The 23,131-nt window shown below is 45.9% G+C and overlaps 1 protein-coding gene across 1 annotated transcript; it reads left to right on the forward strand.

Annotated features, from left to right (window-relative positions):
• The first annotated feature begins 8,299 nt into the window (after positions 1-8,299).
• On the forward strand, positions 8,300-22,651 carry LOC146064224 (uncharacterized). The gene is made up of 3 exons (XM_083177473.1): positions 8,300-8,379; positions 13,074-14,039; positions 22,501-22,651. Exons 1-3 carry the CDS (start codon positions 8,300-8,302, stop codon positions 22,649-22,651), a joined length of 1,197 nt encoding a protein of 398 aa, XP_083033599.1.
• Positions 22,652-23,131: the final 480 nt, after the last annotated feature.

The following is a 23,131-nucleotide window of genomic DNA, read 5'->3' on the forward strand; positions in this document are numbered from 1 at the left end:
AGACCGCAAAACTGGCTTTGACCCTGTATTTGGAAAAGTTTCCAAAAACGGGTCTGCCAGGTAAAACCCCTTTCACACCGCATCTCTTAAACGGTATATTACCGTTTAAGTGCGGTTTTTTTGCACTGGCAGACCCGTTTTTGGAAACCTTCCAAATACAGGGTCAAAGCCAGTCTTCAGCGACCCCCCCGCGCGGGTTAACACATACAATCCCGTTAACCCCTCCGCACCCCCAACCCCGTTAACCCCTCCCCGCATTGTGTTTAAGAACACCCCACCCCCCCCCACGTGAAGTCGGTACCTCCTCACATTGCAGTTGATCGGCAGCCGCAGTACTGTACCACGGCTGGCTTCGCGTATGAAAAAAATAAGGAACTTTCTGAAAATGGCTGCCCCATAGGAAACCCCATTTAAAAAAAACTGTCTTTCGTACGGGGGCAGCCATTTTCCGAAAGTCACTTTTCTTATAAGAAAAGTGACTTTCGGAAAATGGCTGCCCCCCTACAAAAGACAGTTTTTTTAAATGGGGTTTCCTATGGGGCAGCCATTTTCAGAAAGTTCCTTATTTTTTTCATACACGAAGCCAGCCGTGGTACAGTACTGCGGCTGCCGATCAACTGCAATGTGAGGAGGTACCGGCTTCAGGGGGGGGGGGGGGGGGGTGTTCTTAAACACAATGCGGGGGGGTGTCAACGGGGGTGGGGGTGCGGAGGGGTTAACGGGTTTGTATGTGTTAACCCGCGTGCGGGGGGGGGGGGGGGGCGGCGGAGACCTCCTGCGCAATGAATATTTAATGAGCGCATTAAATATTCACTGCACTGAATTTAGGACCCAGCTTATTGGCTGGGTCCTAAATACCGTTTCAGAGCCGATTTTGAGCCTAAAATACCGGTTCTGAAACGGGTAGGACCCTGCATTTTAACCGGTTAGAAAAAACTGTATTTTCTAACCGGTTAAGTGGTCCTGCACCTTTCAGACCGCACAGATTACCGTTTTAAAACTGTAAAAAAAATGGCAATATACCGTTTACAAAGTGCGGTCTGAAAGGGGCATAATAGAGTGATTACATATGCATGCATGCTGGGGAGGAAATGGGCGGGCAGCTGACATCCAGTGATGTCAGCTGGCTGCCCCCACCCCAGCGTCACAGCCTCTAACATAGGTCCCCGTGCGAACGAAGCGCCGCACCAAACAGCATGATCTGCTGCCACCAATATTTTACTCTCATTGCTTTCTGCAATCACATGCTAAATTTTGGTGTGCTAAGGCAACACAGCATACATGGAATAAAGCAGCACATGTATATTTAAGCACATTTTTTGTTCTTTTTGGATAAGCAGAACCAAATAAATACTTTCACACATGAAAAGAACAATTATGGAAATGTTCATTAAAATGGTGACAATGACATTGTAAACAGTGAGTGGAGCAGACAACACTGCAATCCAATGAAGGACAAGTTGTCCCACTCTACACCCAGTGATAGCTCCTTCCCCCAAGTAACATACAGCACCAGCCCTAACCCCTCCGCAGCAAAATACACTAACCCAGGGGTTACCAAACTTTTTGAAATCACGGCACCCGGGAGTATTAGAAATTTTCCGTGGCACCCCTAGGCCAAAAGTTTCTTATTGAAACAGGGCTCGACAAAACCCAGGGGCCAGGTCGCCATGGCGACCAGATTCTGCTTCCTGGCGACCAGATTTGCCAGGAAGCAGAACCCCGGGCAGAGTGGTGGCTTGAATTATGGACAGCAGTGGGTCATAATTGGCGTTCCTGCTAGCTTCTTTTTGCGGGGCGCTGTACCCTGCCCGTTTTTTTTTTTTTTCCTGCTACTTACTCTGCCTTGTGCCCGGCTGCCGATAGGCTGACAGCCGCGCTCATCAATAGGTCAGGACGCATCTCAGCGCGGGATGTGGCTGGAAGAGCTGACACGCTGCTAAACTCAGAGCAGCGTGTAAGCGCTTCCAGCTACCCACGCCATGCTGACAGGCCACTCACCTTCTCTGGTGTGAGCAGCTGTCAGCTTTAAAATGCATCAGTCCTTCCCCTGCCACGCTGACACGCCGCAGCTATCCTATGTTCATGTACCTGCTCACCCCGCCTCCTCTCCCACTCAGCGCAGCGGCGTGTCAGCGCTGTGCGATCCCTTCTGCTGTGATTAGCTCAGCAGGGACGCACTGGCATGTGCTTTTACTGGCCGCAGAGAGACCCGGCCAAACAGGGCAGCACATCCTGGCTGTAGGGACTCGGGAGGAATATTCTATATTTTAATGTGGCGCCAATTGAAGCGCGAGTGCCTGAAGCCGGGGTCAGTGATTGGCTGCCTGGCTCACGAGCTTCCGCCAGATTTCAAATGCCTGCTGGGGTCACCCAGTGTGGTGGGAGAAGAGCGACCTCGACTTCTCCCCTCAATAAGTAATGAGGCAGCAAAAGAAGAGGCCAGGCAGTGGTGGTGAGCATTACTGCTGCTGGGGGGTATTATACTGTGTGTGTTTTACTGCTGGCATCAGGGCACTTCTGGGGGCATCTTGTGCAGGGCACTACTGTGGGCATCTTATCGCGCTGCGGACCTTCTCTGATACAGCGGCAGCCGGGAGAGTTGTGCACCAGTCTGCTGGCTGCCGCTGGGCTGGCTGTTATATTGAACCATATAACCCACCGTGGGGCCATCTGCTTATGTGTCTGCTAAATGGGGCACCCGAGGCTGCTGTAAGTGCTCCTGATAGGATAACCAGCCACGGAACCCGCTGCTTACACAGAGGCTGCTGCCAGCTCTCCCTGCCAATCTCTACCTCCTGGATCCTCATCCATGATCCTGCAATGGTGCCCACCCCCTCTGTAATTTTTTTCTTGATCTGCATCTGCCTGGCATCATGTCAGAAACCCATATGTGGCATAATATGTCATGGGCATTATGGCGTGTGGTATTATATATAATGGGCATTACAGTGTGTGGCATAATTTGTAATGGGCATTACTGTGTTTGGTTTACCCTGTACTGGGCATTACAGTGTGGTATATGTAATGGGCATTATTGTGTGTGGCATAGTATGCAATAGGTTTTATGGTGTGTGGCATAATGGGCATTGTGGCATGTGGTGTAATATGTAATGGGTATGTGACATGTATTAGGCATTATGGTGTTACTTTTTGGCGCACACTGTCACTATTTTTTTTCTGGCTCCTACATTTTCATTCTGGCTCCTAGATTTTTTACAAATTTGTCAAGCCCTGACTTAAAATATATATTAAATTAAATAAATTGTGTTTATATGTGATCCTTAAGCCCAGTTATGTTGTGAGGGACAGTATACACTCCGGTTTGTTCAAATATTTTATAATTGGAAGCCACAAGCACTGATTTTCCCTATTACATTGACCATAAATAAAATGAATTGGACCTAGACCACCATCCCAGGGCACCCCTGCAAGTGTTCTGAGGCACCCCAGGGTACTGCGGCACAAAGTTTGGGAACCACTGCACTAACCCCTTACCTGAGGTAGTGCAGGCATGTCCAAACTATGGCCCTCCAGCTATTGTGAAACTACAAGTACCATCATGGCATGCCACAGTTTGCCAATAGGGAATGCTAAAACTATTGTAAGGCATGCTGGGATGTGTAGTTTCACAACAGCTGGAGGGCCATAGTTTGGACATGCCTGAGTTGGTGCATGTCACTGGGGTGGGGTAGCGGGTGGGTGCTGTATGTCACTGGGGCTGGCAGTTGGGTGGGTGCTGCGTGTCACTGGGGGGGGGGGGGGGTTTGCACATATGATCATGGGGGGGGGTGTAGAAGGGGCTACCCAGTGATCATATATATTCCTCCCCCCCCCCCCCCCGTGAGACACAGCATGACCCACCCCACTCCTCAGCCCCAGTGAGTACTCCCCCTCAGCGACCTACAGTCAATAACCAACTTGGGCTCCCCCCCGCCCCATCTATGTAATCCCACACCCAACCAGCATCAAACATATGACAAGGACAATTGGACAAATTACCCATTTTAAACTAGTCCCCCAGGCACCAAGAAAATGGCGCCGGAGCCCGGAGAAAAAACCCGCCAAAACCCCCCCCAGGCGGTTGAAGCACACACACACAGCACTCACATTACAGTCCTGGCTGGGCTACTAAAATAAGCCTCTGTCTTCTGCTCCAACCTACTCTGTCCCTCCGGAGGCAGTGAGTGAATGAATGATAGGCTGCGCAGCGTGCGCACTAGCTGGGTGACGGTCGGTTGGTCAGTGAGTGAGTGACAGCCTGCGCATAAGCCTGGATCCCTCCTCCGTCCCATGGGTGACCAATCCTCATAGCAGGAGGGGGAGGCACAACTACCTGTCAGTCACAGACTCACACAGTGCTGCACTCCACCGCCTGGTCTCCAAGGCTCCCTCTATGCTCCGCCTCCACCCATCAGCCAGCCAATCCCCGCCCTGTGTGCCGATCAGCACTCACTCACAGTCACAGCCGCCTGTCACTCAATAATATAGACTTTAGTGTCAAGCGGCTGTGACTGTGAGCACCGAGCGGCGCACATAGAGACTCACTGACAGCCAGGCTCATCAGCGGCAGCATTGAAAAAAATGGGACGAGCCGTGCAGCGCCCCGGGCAGTTGCTCGGCTCGTCCCCCTGTAAAAACGGCCCTATTAGTTAGCACTTTTGTTACCCAAACTCCTGGCCATCTAGTCTTCTCTGGCGTTTACATATATTTTTATTAATAGAACTATCTTAACATACAAATAAATAAATAAATAAATAAATATGACAGACACTAGCTAGTTTCCCTGAAAATAACGTTTAAATGTTGGTAAGTACAATACATCATACAAAACATTAACTGTTGGAAGTTCATTTATAGACACTGTCTTAATTTTCTGAAACATTATAATTGGGAGCGGAAGCTGTAGTGAACACGATTAGTATATCTGCAGCAACAATACCAGTCATCATTACATACACAGCTGTGCTGATCCATGGAACATGGAGAAGATCCACTGAGTCTGAATCAGTGGGCAAATCACGGTGACGGCTGTGCTTTCAAGTTTTGTGAGGTATGCATACATGTACACATACCCTCCAACTGTACCGAATTTGCTGGTACAGTACCGTTTTTTAACGGTCTGTACCGGCAAATTAACCCTGTACCGAATGTACCGATTTTATTGAATTGACAGCTGGGCAGAGGGCTGTCTGTGCGCTGCCCGGCTGGATCTAGTTTTTGCCATATAATCAAACAAGTGGCAGCAGCCTGGTCCGACGCTGTTATTATCAATTCTCCCTAGGGCCTAGTCTGGACGGCCGCGAGCCAATAGGAGCTCGCGGTCCGGCAGCCGCTCATGATTGGCTGACGGACCGCGAGCTCCTATTGGCTCACTGCCGTCCAGCCGCGGAAGAATTGAAAATAGCAATGAACCAGGCTGCTGCCGCTGTTCAGTCGTACCGGCAGCCATCTTACTACACCCACCTGTGCCCTGGGTATCGGAAACAATAACACGCGTGACGTGGGGGACCGGCCAGAGCCATGAGCACCAGACACGTGACATGCCGGTAAGGGAACGGGGCAGTATTATGTGGGGCACGGTAATGTCACGCAAGTGCGTGCGGGGTTCCTGCAGTTGCGTATGGGGAAGGTGAGGGCGCTCCTCGGGCTCCTTTGTGTGAATGCCTGCCCAATGCAGAGAGCTGTTGGTGACCTGTGTGATAGCAGGAGGCCGGGGGGCACAGTGCTGTGGGTGTCCTATGCGAGAGCAGGGAATATTGGGGATCACTGGTGCAGTATCCACTGTAGTGGGGGTGTAGGGAGCTGCCCTATGTGAGAGTTCATTGGGGAAAAGTATTGGCAGTGGGTAGGTGGGACCTGGATATTTTATTTGAAATGGCCAGCCAGTACACATACAGAGGGATGGCCACGCCCCCTTTACCAATGGTCACACCCACTTTACTCATGGCCACACCTCCTTTCTGGGTGTGTACCGATTTCCACCCTTCAGATGTTGGAGGGTATGTGTACATACTGCATGCACACATATAACATACATACAGAAACAGCATAGATACACACAAATAGCATAGGTACATACAGCATGTACACAAAGAAAAACATAGCATAGTTATACACACACACAGCATGCATGTACACATAGTTTTACACAGATAGCAAAGATACACAGACACACATAGCATAGATATTCACAGCATTTGCACACATACAGGCAACATATACATACATACAGACACATACCATGTACCCACATACAGTACATGCATCATACTGTATACATAGACACAAAGCATGTAAAAACACACACACACAGCATATACTGTACAAACAAACACACACTCAGCATTCACCCCGTCCCCCTATTAGATCTAAAAAAAATCTGCACATTGTACTTGCCCAGCTGATGAGCACAGTCTCTGCTTCCCCCCGGCCAGCAGCTTTCCTCATAGCACAGTTTTTCTTCCCCCGTCAGCTCTCCTCCACACACAGCAGTCACGTGGGTGGAGTTCAGCCTTCGAGGAAGTACACGCTGCATGTGCAGCTACAGTATCTCCCCCTACTGTCAGCCAGCCCGGCCCCAGCGACAATCATTGATGGTGCAGTGGTAATATAAATGTAAACCTCCCAAAACATTGGTAGTGCAGTGGTATTCTAAAAAAAACGCCCCACAAATCATTGGTGATGCAGTGATTATATAAATGAAAGCCTCCTAAATCATTGGTGGTGCAGTGGTATTATTAAAAAAACGCCACACAAATCATTGGTGGGGCAGTGGAAATATAAAGAAAACCCTCCCAAATCATTGGTGATGCAGTGGTATTTGTTTAATATACTTACCAGCCTCAGAAGACTTCGCAGGCTGTCCCAGGCTCTGTGCTGCTTGCAGGCTGCTTCTCTTTCCCGGGCTGTAGAAAAGAAGGGCGGGGATGGACATCGATGGTCGATGTTTCTGAAACATCGATGTTTTTCTTTCGATGTTAGTGTTTTTGCCATTTAATGGTGACCTTCCGATGTTTGTCACTATCGAATGCTAATCATTCGATGGTGTACCGATGGTGGCTTATTTTTTGTAATTCCCAAAAGATATGCCTCCCCTGGCTGCTGTGTCTATGTCAGGGAAACTTCCTAGGTTCGTTGGAGGCTGTCTGACTTTCTCTCTGCTTCCCTCCCTCTCCCTCTCTATGGTTGCTATAGCTGCTAGGCAACAGGGCCCACTGCTAGTTCTAATTGGCTCTCACTGACTCAGAGAGCCGATCAGAGCACAAACCTCACCCTGCAGCGCCAGTCACTCAAACAGCAGCAAATTTCACAGACACACTGAGCTCTGTAGGAGACAGTGACGTCACTGAATGTTATACCAGCTCAGGCAAGCTACAATAATAATAATAAGAACACAATACAACTAGCTGCAGATATTTGTGAATGTCAGTCACATAAAACACTCATTAATAAACTGCATTAGTATTACCAGGCAGCAACCACTATATGATCATTAGTGAAGTGTTGGTCAGAGATTGTCTGTTTCTGTCAAATAGTGAGGAACAATATACACAGTCCTGGGGTACCAGTGGAATGAGCCAAGCTAAAGGTGCCCATACACTGCTGTGACGATTACTTGCTGTTAAAGTGTTAATAATGTGTACAAAATTAATATATATCATCATTGGGCATTGTGTGAATATTATATATGTATATTATACACACAATGTCCAGTGATAAAGTAATATGTTGCTCAGAGCCTGGGCCCTGCCACCAAAGCCAATTACCACCATACAAATGGCGATACAGGCTTTTGCGCATGCGCTAGTCATATAACTAGTTTTCACCATCGAATACTTTTGATGCGATGGTAAGTTACCATCGCATCGAAAGTTTCAATGGTGGAAGCACTGCCATCATTTGATGGTTGGCTTCCGATGTCCATCCCTAGCATGGGAGTGGCTGGCCCGGGAGATCTCATCTGCATCACATTGCAAACAGATAGGAAACCTCAATACAGGCATCCAATCTACACTATATCTGAACAATCTGCACTATATAGACTGGGCTGATTTTCGATTTCTGCTGACACGGGGGCGCGCATCGGGATAGGATCTGGATCGCAAGGGTTAAAAACCCTTGCGATCTGCATGCGATCCAGATAAGATTCTGACTATATAGTCAGAATCGTAAAGAGATTGTACCCGTGTGTACACAGCATCAGTTTTATTTTCTAGCCCCTCGGTATTATGGGGGCTGTAGTCATTCTGTTCCTCAAATGGGTAAGCATTGGAAGAGAATCACTACAAAGGCCACAATGCTGTGCTCCTATAATTCCTGTTGGCTGATGAATTCCCAAATCACAGGTGCTCACCAGACGGATTTCCGCCCAGACAGGTATGGACCAGGGTCGGGGAGTCGGGGACTGTCTGTGCTGCCTGCCGCAGCTGCGGTCAGGTGTGGTTAGCGACTGTGTTAATATTAGAGTGCGCCGCCGGGTGCTGTGCTCGGAGAAATAGCGGAGCCGCTGTCATGAAAATGGTCACAGCATCCTCTGCACGTCTTTTGGTCGCAGGGATTGCTGGGACTTGTAGTAAAACCTCTGTCGGCAGCCTCCACCGTGGTATGTTATCCCCTGCTGTAACTCATAGATACCACATTGCCGTAAATGTAATGTGACACATTGTTGAACTCTTGTTTGACTCGATATAGAACTAATAGTGGTCAATGTAAAACTATCAGAAGTATATCTCCCCGGCCTATATCATAAAAATAGGTTTCATTATGGAAGTTATCACTCTTGGCACAGTATAGCAGTTTAGCTGATGCTGGTTCAGCATAAGGGTGGGGACCACTACCATCAGTGCATTGTGTATTGCATCTGCATTCTATAGATAGTTAGCTTGCGAGCAGGGCCCTCCTACCTCTATGTTGGTTTGTTACTACCCAGTTTGTTTTATCACTGTCTCCTATTGTAAAGTGCAGCATAATATGCTGTGCTATATAAGAAATTAAATAATAGTGTTTTTATTATTACTAGTAGTCAAGTCTAAGGTCTGGGCTCTTTGCCTGCCTTTTGCATGTGGGAATGGTGTGGTAGGGGCAGAACATCTGCAACACAAACATGTCTCCATGATATTGCTAAAATTCTGCAGAGATGGCACCGATGGTAGTGGGCCCCAGGTTCAGAACGTGTATCTCAGCTGTGTTATTTTGGAATGCTCTGCTGTACTGTATGTCTGAATGCATTTGGCTGACACCAGCTTTGCATGTGTCATGGCCACAGAAAATGTAACAATGCTTGCTGTTGCTGCAACAGATTGTGGGCGGGATGTATTAAACCAGAAATGCTTTCAGGGATTTTACCGCATTTTCAAATGTACTAAAGCCCAGGCAAAGTGGCTCCAATTCGAAAGTTATTGCTAGCCTATGAGCTGCTTTCCCCATATAATACTATTGGAGAACGAGTCACTGATTCTACATCCAGTCTGTGCATACACACTTTTGTTGTAGATCTCCAATCTGCATTTGCTGAAACAATCTACTGAAAGGAGGGTACTTGTGTATTATCAGGATGCCCAATTTGCCTACATACGCCGGCGTAGAGATCGCATCGCGTGTGATCACATGCAATGCGATTTAGCACACCTCCACTATGCACGTCACCCCGAAGCGAGGCGAGCGCACGCGGAACGTGTCCTCCTGACTTTTCATACCCCCACTATCCATGTCAGCGCGGAGTTGATTTTATAAAGTGTGGTGAGCGCACGCGGAATACATGTAAAGCAATCTGCGTGCACTCACCACACTTTATAAGATCAACTTCACACCGACGTGGATAGTGGAGGTATGAAAAGGTCGGGAGGAGGCGTTCTGCATCCCCTCGTGGGGCACGCTGCGCTCGCCATGCTTTGGGGTGATGTGGTTAGTGGGAGGGTGCTAAATCGCATTCGGGCATGGTGCCTCGCTGTGCTCGGCACACTATTCTATTCTCCCGCCACACCCTAGTGGATGGTAGGGCATGAAATACCGCCTGTCGGCACATGTTGGCTCAAAAAAATTGAAAACAGCATATTGACCTTTTGACTGTCGACCTTGTGTTTGTCAACCTAATGATGCTGTTGATGAACCCCATGTCGACCTTCCCCTTGTCGACCTAGTGACCATATACCGACTTGGAATACCTACAGTAATGATATCCAGTTATAGGGCGAGTGAATAGTTGGAAGTGTTTCTGCCATCGACAATGACGTTTGAGTGTATGTGACCATAGCTTGTGAACCATCAGTGTTCTTTGTGTGTACATGTGCAATAGAGCAGTCTTGCCAGGTTAGTGTTTATCCCTCTGGCGTATTACATTACAAAACATTGGGTCAGATTCAGAGGTACATTGGGACAGATGTATTAAGCTTTAACAAGAGATAAACCCCCAGCCAATCACCTGCTAACTGCCATGTTACAGCCTGTGTTTGAAAAAAGTCAGTAAGGAGCTGATTGGCTGGACGTTTATCTCTCCTTATCACCCTTGCATTTATCTCTTGTTAAGGCTTAATACATCTGCCCCGTTGTGCCAAACAAGCAATGAGTGATTGACACTGTCACTTACTGCTTATTCACTAATAGAGAGCCTTGAGATGCCAACTAGTATGACCTGACCAAAGTGTCTGTCACTTTGTCAGCCACTGCTACCTGGTGTCAGCAGCAGTGGTACCAGTGAGCCAAGCCTGAGAGGAGACAGGACCAGCTTAGACTCCTGATACTGTCTCATTGTCAGTAACAGCTGCCAGCGTGTCAGTGTTAAGCACCAATGTCACCAACAATTTTGACGATTGATAGTTAATGCAATCCCCGCCAATAATGCAATCCCTGCCACAGCTATTTATATCACTCCACCCTTATCTGCCCAATCTGGTGGGAAAAACTATTTGGTAATGTATGGGAGCAAATGACAATCACCCAATCTTAAGGAGTGTAACCAGCTTTACTCTCCTACCCCTTTCACACAACCTAATTTCCCGGGTTGGGACAGCAACTAGCGCTGGTGTGTAAGGTTCCCGGGCCAAAATCCTTGCAAAAATTGCCGGGATTCCAACCCTGCTATGGAGCAGGGTTGTTCCTGGGTTCAACCCGGGGTCCTGGCCAGTGTGAAAGGGATAGGGGGTACATACCCGAGTTGCCGGTCCTCGGTGTGCTGTCAGGTCGGGGATCCACACAGGCGGCGGGCGCAAATGACAGGAAAGGAGGTGGATGAAGATGACGCAGCTCTCCTGTGCTCTCACTGCCCCCGGAGAGCTGCATCATCTGCACCCACCGTCTGACCTGTCATCTGCGCCTGCCGTCTGTGTGGATCCCCGGCCTGTACCGAGGTCCAGCGACAGGGGTGAGTACTCCCTGCCACGAGCACGCCTCCTCCCTGCCTCATTCCTTTTCCCTTCACACACCAGAAAATGCAGGGACTTTTCTGGTGTGAAAGGGGCCAACCCAGGAATGGCCAGGCATGATCCCTGGGCCATATTCTCGGGTGGGTCCCTGCATTTATGGTGTGAAAGGGGTATCACAGAATGTATGGGGCAGTGGACTTGACTGGGTCTGCCTACTGGCTAAGTAGCACTGTGAGTGTGACATTCAGAATTAAAAAAACATTGGTACTTGCATGGGTTTTGGGGACTGCTATTAGCATATTAAGGCTGGCATAAAGGCAGAAGAGTGGCATTGGAAGTGCTCTTATGCTGGGTACACACCAGGACGACTAGGGCCCGATCCCCACAATCTAGATCCAATTCCGATCAATTGGATGTAGATTGTGTGCTGATTGGGCCCTTTTCTGACCGATACCGATCCGATGCGCGGTCCCGCGGGTCGGTCGTTATTGAGATCCTACCTGCTGCAGGTAGGATCTCAATGACGACCATACAGCCGGGTGCGGGTCGCCATCGGATCGGACCCGCTCACGGTGCACATCGTGAGCGGGTCGTACCCCCCCGCGTCACCGTGAGCGGGTCGGACGAGACACTGACGACCCGCTCACGATGTGCATCGTGAGCGGGTCGTCCTGGTGTGTACCCTACATAACTGGTTGCCCAGGGGGGAGAAAGCACCTACCCCTGAGTCTGTCCCGTGTGATTCATGAGTTTATCATGTTTTTTTTTTTTAAACAGACTTGTTCATACTTGACCATCCCAGTGGGCATGGAGGGAGAATACGAGCCATACGATGGGATGGCGTACACTACAACAGTGTCCATGTCGACATAGACACCAAAAAAGCTTGTGTTAACCTTCATGTTGACAATTTGCTTGTCGACCTCTTGGTCATGTCAACTTAATGGTGTCAACCTTTTTGATGTGTCGACCTGTTGATTGTCTACTAATAGTGGTCGACCTTTTGATTGTCAACCTAACAACCCATACCCCTATGGCATACCTCCCAACTTTGTAGCTGCAGAAATAGGCTGCACGAGCGTCCAAAAAGGGGGCACGGCTTGTGTAAATGAGGGGCGCGGCTTGTGTAAATGAGGGGCGCGGCTTGTGTAAATGAGGGGCGCGGCTTATGCAAATGAGCCGTGTCCCCATTTTCAGCCGGGAATAGACACTGTGCAATTCTGTCAAATTGGGGGGGCTCCCATCTGGCACCACCCCCCCCCCCCCCCCCCCCCCCCCGCAGCGGGACACCTCCGGCCGCGGGTGGGACAGCGGGACAGGACCCGGTAATCGGGACTGTCCCGCTGAAATCGTGAGTGTTGGGAGGTATGCTATGGGGATGGTAGATTTCTACTGAGGGGCACTGATGCACATGTGTTGGTTATTCTTCCACATTACTCACAGTTACTGTACTGTTTTTCAGATTTTTGGTATATTTAATGTTTACAACTACTGCATTGCAAGTGTTCTTTCTTCAGTGAGCTTTCATAGAATATAAAACTAGTAAGACAATTTGGATATCAAACAAGATAGAAATAATGTGTACAGTTTCTCCTAAGCTAATGTGTCATTAACTTTTTAACAGATGACCCAGTGATCGGTACGTAAACATCCAGCTTCCCAATTTAACCATGAAAAATTCAAGTAGTAAAACTAAGAATGACAAAGAAGGCAATACAGTAAATTCCAAGCCAAAGAGACACTGCAGAAAGACAGAAATGATTCTCCAAAGGAGTTACCGCACAGGAAGCTCTCTCGCATAGGAAAGGCTGTGAATGAAAACTCTGGTACAACAAATACATGCACTAAGGATCAGGCTAAGTTTTCTTGTGAGCATTGTGCGAAACAATTTAACAGAAAGCCAAACTACATTGTGCATCTGAGAACTCACACTGGAGAAAGGTCTTACATATGGAGTGAATGCGGAAAATGCTTTACACAAAGCTTCAGTCTTTTTAGGCACCTGAGAGTTCACGCAGAAGTTAAACCCTACACTTGCTCAGAATGTGGGAAAACCTTTACACAGAACGCACATCTTATCACTCACACGAGGATCCACACAAGTGAAAGGCCCTACTGCTGCAGAGAATGTGGCAAACATTTTGGCAGCAGTTCAAACCTGGTAAAGCACAGGAAAGTTCACACAGGAGAAAAATCGTGGCATTGCACTGTGTGCTGGAAGAGTTTTTCCTGCAGCACACAGCTTCGAGCGCATTTTAGAGTCCATACAAAAGAGAAGCCATATATGTGCAGTATGTGTGGAAAAAGCTTTAGCAGCAACTCCAACCTGGTTACGCATCAGAGGGTTCATACAGGAGAAAGGCCATTTGTTTGTACAGAGTGCGGCAAACGCTTTACCCAAAGCTCCGCACTTTTACAGCATCATAAAACTCATGTCAAAGAAAGACCCTGTGTGTGCCCCGAGTGTGGAAAATGTTACACAGATGAAACCAGCCTCGGGAGACACCAGAAAATCCACACAGATGAGAAATTATTTACATGTTCGGAGTGCGGAAAAAGTTTCAGTGGCAACTCCGCATTGGTTAAGGCCCCCATACACTATACAATTTTGGGACGATTTCATCCGATTTCGGCACTTTGGGCCAATAACCGGATGAAATCGACCCAAAATCGCAGGTGTGTGATATATGATCCGATCCGATGCGCGGTCCCGTGCGCATCGGACCGGATCAGGGAGGTCGGACGGTCAGCACATAAGATCATCCGACCTCCCTGTATGCTATGCATATGCCTGCCCACCTGTCAGGCATATGCATGCAGACACCGGGGGGCGGGGGAGCACGGCGGGCAGACACACTGACCTGGCCGGCATGCTGTGATAACAAATAGCAGCGCTGCCGCTGCGGGACGGGACGCACAGTGGCGGCTATTAGATTTTTAAAATACCTGTCAAATGACCGGCCGTACTGTGATTGGCTGAGAGCTCATTTGTGAGCCGCCGCCCGCCCCCACTACTGCCGCCGCCCGCCCCCACTACTGCTGCTGCCCGCCCCCACTACTGCCGCCGTCCGCCCCAACTACTGCCGCTGCCCGCCCCAACTACTGCCGCTGCCCGCCCCACTGCTCCTCACCGCCCTGCAGCTCCCCATTTGTTTTACATGTGATAAATCGCAAGCGATTTATCACATGTAAAAACTGGCTCATCAAGTGCCAAATTGTATGTGAGCCTCCCGGGGAGCTGCCGGGTGACTCACAGGAGAAGTGGGTCCGACTTGTCCTAAGGACAAGTCGGCCTAATGTATGGGGGCCTTTAGACATCAACGTGTTCATTCGGGGGAGAGGCCTTATACCTGTGCTGAGTGCGGGAAAACATTTAAACACAAATCTACTGTTGTAAGGCACAGTAAGGTTCACATGGAGGATATGTCTATTGTTTGCACAGACTGCCCAAAAATATTAAATGATGGCTGGAGCCTTTTAATGCACAAGAAGACACATAGGGGGAAATTTACTAAAGGAAATTTGTAAAAAATAGGTGTATTTTTATCCAGAAATACACTTATTTTTGACATTTACTATCCCGAAAATATGTCAATTCGTATTCGTATTGATACGAATATGAATTGCCATATTTTCGGGATAGTAAATGTCAAAAATAAGTGTATTTCTGGATACAAATACACCTATTTTTATACTTATTTTTTACAAATTTCCTTTAGTAAATTCCCCCCATAATGAAGAAAAAGTTCAATAATATGTTTAATTGGTATATATGCTGTGGTTTGGCTTTCCTACTTGCCACACTCATATAAAGTATGTGATAATGCTTTTATTGTAGATGTTGCCATGCCCTAACAATGAATACATTCATTTAAACATGATGCTCCATCGACCATAACTATTTACTGTCCGTTCCCCTCAGTTGTTTCTGCTGTAATTTGGCCCTTCTCCATAGTGTATATGCTGATATACCATACATAAACACTCACTACCAAAGCCACGTGTTTTATAACGTGGCTACTGCACTCAGAGCCGGCCCTAGCCTAAATGACGCCCTAGGCAAGATTTTGGCTGGTGCCCCCTAGCACCGCCACTAGTTCCACCTCTGACCCTGCTCCGCTTTCCCAGCACCATCAACCCTCATTATAGCAGTCATCATTTTGGTGCTCCTACCCGCAATATTTTAAATAGAAACAGCGCACACATTCGGTGCACAGCCCAAACAGGGGTGTGTTCTTGCTGGGAAGGGGCATGGCCACACAATAGTACCCGCAATTCAAATTATGCCACACAGTAGTGCAACTTTATTCACATTATATCATGCGATGGTGTCCCTTATTCACGTAACATCACACAGTAGTACCACTTTACCTTATGTACATTACTCCTCACATTATTCACATTATACCCTTAGAAAAAAATCCTGAGAAAATATTGTATTTTAAGCACCTCCATGGCCACACTGCAACCCAGCACAAATCAGTGCGTGCTGGGCAGAGGAAAAGAGCTGAAGCTGCTGCTGTCACGTAAGGGGAGGGGGCCCGGGGCCCCCACTGGGCCCTTCCATCAGACTTTGGCCTGGGTAATTTATACCACCTACCCCTTTCTCTCGGCACCCCTGATAATACCACACAGTAATGCCCCTTACACATGACACATATTATTAATGTCCTTATAACCATAATGCCCCTTACACATTGTGCCAACCTTTATTAATGCCCTTCATACACATAATGACACACATAATGCCCCTTACACATATGTTGCACATTATTAATGCCCTTATACACATGACACACATAATGCCCATTACACATATGTTGCACATTATTAATGTCCTTATACACATGACACACATAATGCCTGTTACACATATGTCGCACATTATTAATTCATTTATACATGACACACATAATGCCCCTTACACATATGCCGAACACTATTGCACAACCAACCCACTCACAGACAGCACTCGCACAGCCGCTAACACTGTGACCTCTGCCTCTGCTTGGATACAGATGTTTCCTCATACATCTTGCCTCAATATGCCATGCAGCTCCTGGCTAGTTCTGCTAACGTTGGGTGCCTTTTTTGCTGAAAATTTGTCTTATTTTCATGGTTATGTGACCAAGACACACAAGGAGCTTCCGATGATTAAAATGATATGTGGCATGCCTATATTCTGTTTGCGACTATGGCTGTACCTGCATACGAATGCTATGTTACAGTGATTTCCATAATTACACTATTTAATATGCAGATACAGCATCACTCACACACAGAATATAGGCGTGCTGCATATCATTTTAATCAGCAGAAGCTGCTGGTGCCCCTAGGCATTCCAAATGCCCTAGGCAATTGCCTAGTTTGCCTATGCCTAAGGCCGGCTCTGACTGCACTACAAGTATGTATGCTCTGCATCCATCATTTAAAATGCTGAAAAACATTTTAATCCCAATCAAAATAAATTAGCAATCTATTTTAAAAAAACTTTAGGACACATTTCACTAAAAAATACATTAGTAGCCTAGTGTCCTGATCAAATGGCAGGTAAATGTTTGGAAAAGAGTTGCTGCGTCTATATGTAAGATCTGACAAATAACTCTGAGTTTGTATTATTTACCTTATCACATTAACTAATGGTGAATTGTACTGTATTGTCTCCTGGCCCTCAGTTTAAATAAGTAACTTACCAAGTGAAATGGGCAAATGACTATGGAGAACTGGATACACCAATGTTTCTTGGTCCAATTAAGGTCCACCACATACAAGTGTTTTTTTTTTTGGGGGGGGGGGGGGGGGGGGTATAAAATAAATAAAAGCAACAATATCTAGACGGTCTGATAACAGAATCAGCAGACAAACTCCCACTGATAGGCGAAAAGATAGGTTCGTAAAGGTATCTTTACATGCATCCAGGTCACACCTTGTATTGATCAAAATGGTATGATCCCCCACACAGATCCCTCAAAGATAAATGCATACCACACTCACTAGTGAATATACTGTACTGTGCATAATGGAATCTTTTGCTTGACATAAAAAAATCTTCATAATATGATGCTCCAGGCATCTGGTATGCGAAAGGAAGAGAGAATCTCTTTCAGTTTTATTCACAAAATTATAGGAGCAAGTCAAAACCAACTGGGATGGAAGTGGTAAAACACCGTAACTGGAGGTGCGGTGAGTGGCCATATGCTGCAGAACCGGTAATGCTAGATGGTCACTGCAGGTTAGATCTCTCCTCTTCTGCCAAGGCATTTTGATAGGACACCATATCTTTGTTAAGGCTTGGGACTGATTACACTAGACAACAAAAAACAACTTTTTATTTGCTTCTTTTACAAAAATAGTCATTTTTTTTTTACTAAATTTGGGTCAGGAAAACCGAATATGACCTTAGAATTTGTTTATTAGCTCTAGTTTTTTAGATACACTACTTGCGATACATGTACTTCTGTAGTAAAAACCAACATTATATTAATATGATATCTGTACACAACAGAAGTAGCAATTGTTTTAATTCAATCTATGTACAGGTAAATTAGCAGTAAATAAGATAACATGCCTTGCTATTTCGTATGACTACCTATTTATGAGTGCGACTTCGTTTTGCTTATCGTTTGTCCTGGAGCATCTCTTGTCACCGTCCAACAGTAGTCTGCAAGCATGGAAACGTCCCATTTACCCTGATATTTTTGTTCCATGGTTGAAATATCTTGGTGGAATCTCTCACCATGCTCATCACTTACTGCACCACAATTCATAGCAAAGAAGTCCAGATGAGAATTGAGAAAATGAATTTTGAGTAACATATATATTGAGTAACAAAATATGGCTGACAATAACTCAGGATACCTGTACTAAGCATTGGCAACCTACAATTTATTTAAATAAAAACAATCCCTAGTATTTTTTTGAAAATCCCTCAAATTCTCTAGCATTTAATGAAATATGGTTCTATCTCAGAACATAGAGCTAACTCAGCATTTTAAATGCCATATTCGTCTTTCCCATGCTCGAATAAACTAGAAATTACTATTTTTGTTTCAGAAGCATTTTCACTGTTGGCTAGTGATTTCTTTTTGTATAAAAAATTAACTTGCTCCCTGCATTAGCCGCGAGCCTCGCTGTTTGGGGGAATACGTCCTGTGTCAGCCCCGAAACTTTGACTAGGGTGAGCGGCCAGCGTGGGGGTTAAATGGTGAGAATCGCTTGTTTTCAGCGATCCCCACCAATTAACTCCCTCGCCGGCCGCATTGAATACACCCCACAATAGTAATTAAATGGTTATGTAATGCATGCTAAAATAAAAAAGGTTCAAAACTAAATTCAAAACAATTACGTTTCCCTGCCACTCAGAGCTTAGTACGGCTGCGTATACCATTTTTACATACTGTAAAGTTGTAAGTAAAAGTGTGAGCACACTTTGTGCAATCACGTTTCGCTGAATTTTAGGTGAAAACTACTTATGACAAACTCAAAGAATATGAACTTAGGGACTCATTCATCAAACAATAACACCCTGCAATTTAGGAAAGAGGGACCACAACAGATCTCTCCAATATCAGCTGCGATCTCTCCATTGCTGCCTGTACTGCATCCCCTGCGTAGGTTGCAAAGCATTTCCGATATTGCCCCCCCCCCCCCCCCCCCAGCAGATACCACAATCTGCACATTATGGAAGCTTGTTGTAGCCTATGAAATGGCCCCTGAGCATTGGGGTCAAACCTCTGAGCATGTGCAGAAGCCCTGGATGTGCAATTATAACATTGCATGGTTGGGCATCTTTCAGGAGTCCTTGCACATACAGTACCTGTTGAGACAATCACCCGATATGGTCACATTCTGCGATCTTGAGCGCTATTTCCGTACATGGATCACATTGCAAATGCAATTATTTATAAATGGCCCCCTAAAACATGATTTTATATATATATATATATATATATATATATACACACACACACATTTTGAAGCACAATAATTACTTATTTAATAATGTGATGAAATAATAAATATGCAAAAAGTTTGAAACCCTGTCAGTCAGAACTTAACAGAGCAGCTCCCACACATTTTAAATCAATTTATTTCAAAGTAAAATAGTCAGCAGTAACAAAGCCTAATAACCACTCTTCCAAAGAATATTGGGCCTAATTCAGACCCGATTGCAGGGAAAGTTTGTTCTCAAAATGGGCAAAGCCATGTGCACTCCAGGTGAGGCAAATGTAACATGTGCAGAGTTAGCTTTAAGGGTGTTATTTTGTTTCTGTGCAGAGTAAATACTGGCTGCTTTATTTTTACACCGCAAATTAGATTTCAGTTCAACACACCCCACCCAAATCTAACTCTTGCTGCATATGCTACCTCTGCCCCACCTGCAGTGCAGCATGGTTTTATCCATTTTGAGAACAAATTTGTCACGCAATCCGGTCTGACATGCCCAATATTTAGTACTGCAAAGAATGAGGCATAGGGAGTGAATGGTTAAGATAAAAGAGAAGAAGGGGAACAAGGGGGGGGGGGGTTATTAATGGAAGAGTTGGGAGGGATTGTAGGAAGAATGGGATGGGAGGAAATAGGAAAGAGTGAGCAAGAGCTAGGTGAGAAAGAAGAACTGCATTAAACGGCAGATGCTAAGCAAACGTACCCTGTGATGTGCAAACCATGGGGTCCAGACTGCATGTTAGGAGCTGCACGGGCAGCGCCTGCGCTCGCCCGGCAGTCTCCACTGAGGTCCCGGCGGTTGCCAGGTTACAGGGACGCCGTCGCGTCATCAGCTGGATACTTCCGGCGGACGGAGACGAGCGCCCGGCAACTTGGAGACAACCCCTTCCTCCCCTGCCGCAGCGGTTGCCAAGGCGACGGGGGACGCCTGGCGGCCGCAGGGAGGAAGGGGTGTGCATGACGCCGCACGCAGCGTCAGGGTAGCGCTCTGGCGCGCTATTTAAACTGCATGACCGGTGCACTCAGACGCCGGCTATAGTTCTTGATTTGGTGTCTCGAGTGTTCCCGGTTCCAGGCTCCTGCACAGCGTTTGTTCCTGTCCCCAGTGGCCTTGTCCTAGCTGCCTCCAGGATCCTTGTCTTCTTCTGGTTGCAGACCCCTCCATTTTCAGATAAGTTGGGAGATTCCCACTCTCTGTCTCCTTACTTATTATTTCATTATTGTGTCAACATACTGTGTATTGTTACACCTGTCAGCATTACTTATTGGGTCCATCTTGTGTATTGTTTTTTTTTTTTTTTTTAACTTGATTTTTTTTATTTGCATATAAAAAAGACATAATACAAAATACATATAAATATATACATAAAATACATATACACATACAATACCAAACATATACAAGACAAACAATACAAATGAGACATTGAGCATATGCCTAGAATCAGGTGGTCCGCATCAGCCCTTTCATAACATATAGTATTGCCCATCTTCCTGAGCATAGAATTGGCCGTGCCTCGACCATGAAACGGTACTGTTTTTCTATATGCTCAACAAACAACAATACAGGTCCTAGTTCTTAATACCAATCACATAATCACGGAAATATCTAAAGTTCTTCCCCCTTATCTACATGGGTATCTCGCCCCCAAAAATACTCCATCTCTCTTCTATGTAACCTCTCTAGTTGTTTATACTCCCTATTTTACCCTATTCACTTGGAGAAATGGTCATTTCCTACCCCACTCTTTTTCTGAATTCAATTCTTTCTATTCTTTAGTGACTAAATTGTGTTTTCTGTATAAATTATCCACTTGTGCCATATCTTATTAAATTTCCATAAACTTTTCCTACTTGTGTAAACGTGTCTTTCATGATTGAACGTGTAATTAACTAGTGCTCTCCACTCATCGCACCCTGGGCCTATTTTTGACAACCATTTCCTCGCTATAATCACCTTAGCCAAGAAACACATATTAATTATAAATAATTTAGTGTATTTATCAATACCTATTCCATCAAACATATTCAATAAACACCCACCAGGCGTGAGAGCCTGTTCTGTAATTCCTAGATCCGCCAGGATCTCTATCACTCCCACCCAAAATTCCTGTATAACCCTACAGTTCCAAATTAAGTGAAAAAACGTACCCGGTGCTATATTACATTTAGGACACACATCTTCCTTGAGGGCACCAAATTTCAGAAGCCTCCCAGTGGAGAAGTATGACCTGTGCAAAATAAATAATTGTATCTGCTGTGTTTTAATAGAGTTGGTTGCTTTTGAGAGTGATACTAGAGTGGAATCCCATTCTTCCTGACCTATTTCCCCCAGATCTCCTTCCCATTTAATTTTTAGGCTCCTCAAGCCATCCTCATGTTTATTTTGTAATAGTATATTATATATCCTGGAAATTTTCCTTGACCTATCCCCACCTGCCAAAATTGCTTTTACCGGTGACTCCCCAAATTCTAAAGATCTACCCCCATTCTGGGTCTGAAGTACGTTTTTCAGCTGTAAATATCTAAATATATGTGCGGAGGATAAGGAGAACTCCCCTTTCAGCTGTTCAAACTGTTTAATTTCATTCCTCTCATATACCTGACTTAGGGATCTAATACCCACTCTATCCCAGAACTTTAATATTTGTGATGTCTCCGCCCCTTCCAAATTAATCTCCTTAATTAAGGGGTAGTCTATATCTATTTCCCTAAAGTTATACAATTTATTCACGTCTCGCCACACTTTAATTGCTTGGTTCACCATCGTGAAACTCTGATCTACCTTTCCCCCTATTACCAATCTTTGTATTGGGGATAGTCCCCCGCCGCTGTATCGGACCAGATCTTTCAGCCCTTCTCCAATCGTGTTATCTATAAACCAATCGGCCAATGATCTTATTTGACAGGCAAGGTAATACAATTTGAGGTCTGGCAATGCCATTCCACCATCTCCCTTTTTCCTTGTCATATTTGAAAAGTTAATTTTTGGACGTTGGTTTTTCCAAATAAATGATCCCATCATGCTATTGACCTTCCTAAAAAAATCACTAGATATATAATGGGGAGATTGCTGGAAAACGTAAAGAAATTTTGGGAGGGCAATCATTTTAAGTAGGTTAACCCTACCCATACTTGTTAACGGGAGTTTACTCCATCGCTTTATCCTATCCCCCAAATCTTGTACCAGTGGGCGTAAATTTAACTCCTCAAAGTCCTTAGGATCGGGTGTAATCCATATTCCCAAGTACCTAAAGGAGTTCACTACTTTGAGTGGTGATCTAATATCTGCGTCCCCAGGGCGCAAAGGCAAAATACTGGACTTCCCCCAGTTTACCTGAAAACCTGAGAATTTCCCAAATTCTTCTATTATATTTAAGGCCATTGGAACTCCCCTACATCCATCCTTCAAAAATAATAACACGTCGTCCGCATATAATGCCAGTACATCCCTACCGCCCCCACGTCTAAATCCTTCATTGGCCAAATAACTCCGTATTAGACAAGCCAGCGGCTCTATCACCAGGGCAAACAAACTGGGCGAAAGGGGGCACCCCTGTCTAGTGCCTCTACTTATTGTGAATGGATTGGCTATGTAGTTGTTTATTGATATTCTGGCTTCTGGCCTCTGATATAGCAATTGCACCCATTTGATGAAGTTAGGTCCTATACCAACTCTCTCCAAGACCCCCCATAGAAACGGCCACTCCACCACATCGAAGGCCTTAGTTGCATCTAACGATACAATTACCGGGCAGTGGTCGTCTGTATGTGGGGCCTGTAGATGAATAAAGACCTTTTTCAGATTCACAGATGTATCT

This window comes from Crinia signifera, chromosome 1 (assembly GCF_055691185.1).
Source record: "Crinia signifera chromosome 1, ASM5569118v1, whole genome shotgun sequence".
Classification (NCBI taxonomy): domain Eukaryota; kingdom Metazoa; phylum Chordata; class Amphibia; order Anura; family Myobatrachidae; genus Crinia; species Crinia signifera.

Coding starts and splice junctions, on each gene's coding strand:
- LOC146064224 (XM_083177473.1), top strand. CDS start 8,300: ATGCTGTGCTCCTATAATTCCTGTTGGCTGATGAATTCCCAAATCACA. Junction 8,380..13,073: donor ACGGATTTCCGCCCAGACAG/GTATGGACCAGG, acceptor ATGACAAAGAAG/GCAATACAGTAAATTCCAAG. Junction 14,040..22,500: donor AAATCGACCCAAAATCGCAG/GTGTGTGATATA, acceptor ATCTTGTACCAG/TGGGCGTAAATTTAACTCCT.